Here is a 5,487-nt window from a genome sequence, read left to right as displayed (position 1 = left end):
TACACACGTTTATTATGAGAAGATTTTTACCTATAATCTTTCACTATTTGGACATTGAATTTGACTACGATTTTAAAACCTGAAATCTTTGATGATTTTATAGTACATTTGGAGAAAGTAAATGAAGAACCTCGTGAAAAAGAATGCGGTTTTACTCACATTCTCCCCGACTTCTCGAGTGATTTGTTAGCAAATTTCATTATTTCCGTTTATAGATTTTTCATTAAGATTTCTGGATTTTTTCATTAAAACAGCTTATAAATGTAGAAGCAAACATTTGAACAGTAAAACAGCTAAAGATTCGGTTATTTAACATTCGTGCTTTCCTCTTAGATTTGTTTATTGTTCAATGGACAGTATTTTGTATGGAATTTCTGTCTGTCCCCAAAAGTGAGCCAGAACCGCCATATTCATATCTACTGGTATATATATATATCCTCTGAAGGTATAAAAAACGAACAGAGTTTAGGAAATCATTTTAATTGCTCCATCAATATGAGTATATACAGAATAGGAAACACAAAAGAACGATTAACATTTAAGCTTTGTAAGGTTTTAAGTGTCAATTTAAATTCCATAGCAAGATAGATTGAGATTGAGTCTCGTCTGTGTTAAGATCTTGATGTACAATTACGTCAGGCGTACTTGCTGGCGTCTTTCCTGAACTAGTAGTAGCATGAGAAGTAGTTTCTGGCGTAGTTACTGGCGTTTGTGGAGTAGTACGAACAAATGTATTTGGAAATGTAGCGTAATGGGGCCGGTTGGCGTTCATCATTTCCTTAGCAAGCATGTTCTGAACTTTACTGCGGAAAAATAATTTATTTACTGCTGGTAGAGTTTTCATATGTGGCAGCAATGACTTGAAGAAATTTAAATCGTCATCACTCTGGTCACTGTCTTTTTCGAGCATGTTAATCTTTTTAGCCTCTAGGGCCAAAATATCAGCCTTAAATTGCTCTGAACCAGTTAATTTACGTCTTTTAGATATATAAGGTGCCGTTTGTACCTGGTCATTGTTGCTAGTATATAGATTTTTAACGGACCGTGAAACTTCTGAATTGCTACCGACATCAACATGAGATTGAATTGAATTACCAGGGTCATCAGGATCGGATTCGTGGGTTATGGTATCAATGTTATTTTCATTTCGCTCTTCATCAGTAACTGACATGTTAGAATCAGTAGGCCTTGGCGTCATTACACCTCTGAGGAACAGCATCCTTTCAAAATATGGCCAATGTCCAGTGTATTTGGGGGCTTGGTCACCGTCACTTCCGGACCGATAACCAGGGACTTTCTTCAATTCCCTGCGAAACGTGTCCCTTAAATTTTTCCATTTGCCTGTCACAGTCTCGCCTGTAACAAAAAAATAAATAAAAATAGGCCTAACCTACTAGTGAAAAGTATTTTCATGATATTGTTAAATTTGTTTGTTACAGGTACTTAATAACGGGAATGAGATTCAGGCAGCTTGCATTTACGTTCAGGATTTCCAAAAGTCGAGTAGCCATTATTGTTATTGAAGTATGCAAAGCAATTTGGAATAAATTAGTTGGGATACACATGCCGCAGCCTACTACGGAGATGTTTGAAACAATTGCAAAGGACTTTTGGGAGAAGTGGCAATTTCCAAACTGTTTTGGAGCGCTCGATCTGAAACACGTCAGAATAACACGCCCTCCAAAATCCGGTTCGATGCATTACTGTCATCACGCTTACTATTCCATCGGTCTACTCATACTAACTAACGCTAATTACAAATTTATTATGGTAAATGTGGGGTCATTTGGAAAAGAAAATGACGCTGGAGTATTTACTAACTCTACACTCCACGACTCCATTGAGAGCGGGCAGACCAAACTCCCAGAACAAAAAATATTACCAGGAAGTTCGATAAAGGCCCCATTCGTTATGGTAGCAGACGAGGGTTTCCCAATGCGGGAGTATATTGTCAGGCCATTCCCCGGCCCAGCTCTGCTTAATAGTGCAGAAAATAGAACTTTTAATTACAGATTATCAAGAGCTAGGATGGTAGTAGAGTGTTCGTATGGGGCTATTCATTCTAAATTCAACTTGTTGGGAAAGTCCATTGAAACTAATGTGGAAAATGCAGTACACATTGTCAAATCCATAACTTTGTTACATAACGTCATTGAAGATCTGGAAGGTGGTGACGTAGACAACCGACCGGTCGTCTACAGTCGAGGAGTGTTGGGTGGTAGGCGAGGGAGGAGTGCCAATGCCGTCTCAAGGCTTGCTGCAGCCACGAGGAGAACATTTGCTAAGTACTTCAAGGAACATCCCTCACTGTAGCAAATACTGCCACATATGCCAGCTACTTTTTTATTGTCCAAATAACATTGTACTTAAATGTTGTATAATTATACATACTATTGAAATTTAAAACGCCTTTTAATGTGTTGCAAACATGTAGTCCATACAGCATTAGTTTATATACACTTACGTACTGTGTCAGTCTTACGGCATATACAAAATGGAAGAGATTAATTCATAACTGAATGTCGTAAATTTAACATTTAACAGATATAGTTTTAGTTATTACAAATAAACTTACTTGTTTTCCCCAAAGCAATGGCCACTGCTTCCCATGCGCGATTCGAAGCATGCCTATTGTGGTAGTTATTGTCCTTCATGTTCCACAAAATACTCCTCTTTTGTACTTCACAAATTAGACATTCTGTAAACTCCGACATCTTTACACAATAAAACACGTACACTCAATAGAATCTCGACACAATGTCAGACACACACTCAGAAGATGGCAAGAATTGAACAGAAGTCTAGCGACGGGCGACGCGACAACCGATCAAAACAAATATTTTGTTCTAATCGCGTCGCGGAGTGATCTCTCGCTCGCAACAATCGCAAAGCAGGACACATCCGCATAAAAACATAGTTTGTTATTTTCGCGTCCCTCGCATCGCTCGCGCCTGGTCGCTCAGGTAGGACACCGCCTTGGTCTTCAAGCAGTTTGATTAGGCTACCCCTTATGAATCCATGAATTTGAAAAGATTTGAAAAGATTTGAAAAACTTAAAAGGTACATCCATTTCATTGACAATGACGCCTTGCCAGAAAATAATAAGGACATTTTCATCAAAATCCGACCAGTAATACAATCCCTCAATGAGTCATTTGGACAAGTTGCTTCCCCAACAGAAAATGTAGCGATTGATGAGATGATAATTCCGTTCAAAGGGAGAAGCAGAGCAAAACAGTATATAAAATCTAAACCAAAGAAGTAGGGGTTCAAAGCCTTAGTTGTTGCTAGCGCCGACGGTTATGTATCTGAGTTGTACCAGGGTTCAACTAAAAATGACAATTCTAACAGTCCGATGGGTCCTATTGCGGACACTGTTATAAGGTTATGCAAAGGGCTTGAAGGCGTAAACCACAAATTATATTTAGACAATCTATTCAATAGTATTCCATTGTGTAAAGAGTTGTTGAAAAAAGAGATATATGTAGTAGGAACCTTGCGGAAAAACCGCATGATGGGTGCCGATGAAATGTTGAAATCAGAAATGGATCTAGGCAAAAAGGACGAGGAACAATGAGTGTGGTTACATCTACAGATAATATCACTATAACAAGATGGACGGATAACAGACCAGTGCATATGCTCTCGACATTCGCTGGTAAAGAGCCTATGGACAAAGTTCAACGGTATTCAAGAATTCTTAACAAGATGGTTGAGGTTTCACGACCATTCAGCGTGTCTACCTACAATAAGTTCATGGGTGGGGTGGACATGTCTGATAGGATGGTAGCTCATTATCCCCATGCACTGCAGAATAAGAAATTATATCTAAGAATTTTCTTTCATTTACTAAACGTGGCACTTGTAAATGCTTGGGTTGTGTTCAGAAACGTTGAAAATAATAAAATGTCTTTTGTGGATTTCAAACTAAGTATTGGCCACGCTGTGTTTGAATCCAGAATAAAGGAAAGGAAAGGCCGCCCATCTCAACAAGAGGAAATAGAAGTAAAGAAAAGAGCTAGACCAGGGTGCAGCGACGATGATAGACTCGATGTGACTGGTCATTTTCCAGACAAACGTGATCTTGCTAACGCTTTACGATGCAGATAAAAACAGTGCAAAAAGAGAACACGTTATTTTTGCCTCAAGTGTGGCGTGCCTCTTTGCCCCGAGTGCATGTCAGGGTTTCACTCATAAGCACTATGTAGGCTAATGTGAATTGTAAATAGACACTTGAATATAAAGAAACGTATATTATGAAGTTACCAAGCACTAGTGGAGTTACACAAATTGTGGTAAGTACAATGTTATGTTACATATTATAGTTTTAAATGAAATTAATGTATAAAATGTTTTAGAAACAATTGTATTTCTGTAACGCTACAATAAGTTGTAACATATGGAAAAAGTTCTCCATCTGGGCAGCGGCACATATGTGTACGATAACTAAAAAATCAATAAAAAATATATAATAAATGTTTTTAATTTTATTTTATTTGATGTTTTGAGAGTACAAACTTACTATAAATAAATTTTGAACAAAATTTAAGACATAAAAAAACTTGTCCTTGAAGAGGTTAAATATGCAAATTTGTGAAATTTAAGAAATAACAAGAATTTGGATCCTATAGCTGTGGGTTTTTTATTAAAAAGTTCTAAGTTATGTTTTGGGATTGATGGATTATTTCTATGGCGAGTGTCATAATCATGATTTGCTCCTAATTTAGGTATACTATCTTCATTTGATTTTACAAGCACGATAGTTTGAAAAATATATAGACCATATACGGTAAGGATTCTTAATTTAGAAAAATGCTGTTGGTAAGCGGTAATAATGGTTTGGAGATTAGCGGAAAAGACTGGTTAATGTGGGTGATTGGTATATCATCAATTCCTGTTGAGAATTTGTTTTCAAAAGCCATTACTTTAATAATAATAAGCTTTTAAAATTCTTTCATCAACATCTTTAAATTTAAGAAAAAAATTGAGGCTTGAGGCGGTTTTTCATGACCCGATTGATTAACAAAATCTTTCTGAATATTTGGAAGCACAAATCTATCAACAACACTTATAAAAAAAATTATTAAATATATTACCAACAAGAATTTGGTCTGATATGGATGTGCCATCCCGGACTAATTGTATGTTACCAGTGATCTTGGTGCCATTGTTGTTTTCAGATTTTATAACTTTCCACATTGATTTTGACTTATTTGTAGATTTCTGAATTTTACTGTCAAAAAACCTTTTTTTGTCGTTGTTTAATTTTTGAATTTTATTTTCAATTTTCAGTTGCTTAATTAATTGTTTTAAATCAATTTTCCAAACCCTATATGTTTTCTCCAATTGCGCAATTTTTTTTCCTTTTTAATTTTTCATCATCTGAAATCAAACTATTTAGGTTTTTCTCTTTTTCAACAGATATTAATTTAGGAAAGCTAATTTAAAAAACATGAACAAATATTGAGTAAAAAACATCATACTTAG

The 5,487-nt window shown here is 36.1% G+C and overlaps 1 protein-coding gene across 1 annotated transcript; it reads right to left on the bottom strand.

Annotated features, from left to right (window-relative positions):
- Positions 1–562: 562 nt before the first annotated feature.
- On the bottom strand, positions 563–2,654 carry LOC124371166. The gene is made up of 2 exons (XM_046829479.1): positions 2,576–2,654; positions 563–1,356 (listed from the first exon to the last, which is right to left on the bottom strand). The coding sequence occupies exons 1-2, from the start codon at positions 2,652–2,654 to the stop codon at positions 563–565; spliced, it is 873 nt and encodes a 290-aa protein (XP_046685435.1).
- Positions 2,655–5,487: the final 2,833 nt, after the last annotated feature.

This window comes from Homalodisca vitripennis, unplaced genomic scaffold (genome assembly GCF_021130785.1).
Source record: "Homalodisca vitripennis isolate AUS2020 unplaced genomic scaffold, UT_GWSS_2.1 ScUCBcl_996;HRSCAF=4039, whole genome shotgun sequence".
In the NCBI taxonomy this organism is placed as follows: Eukaryota; Metazoa; Arthropoda; class Insecta; order Hemiptera; family Cicadellidae; genus Homalodisca; species Homalodisca vitripennis.
This window is presented reverse-complemented; position numbering and strand designations above follow the sequence as displayed.

Bases quoted from the DNA above. Each gene is read 5' to 3' on its own strand.
- LOC124371166 (XM_046829479.1), bottom strand. From the start codon at position 2,654: ATGAAGGACAATAACTACCACAATAGGCATGCTTCGAATCGCGCATGG. The intron at 1,357-2,575 runs GTAAGTTTATTT...TTTTTGTTACAG, and splicing joins CATTGCTTTGGGGAAAACAA to GCGAGACTGTGACAGGCAAA.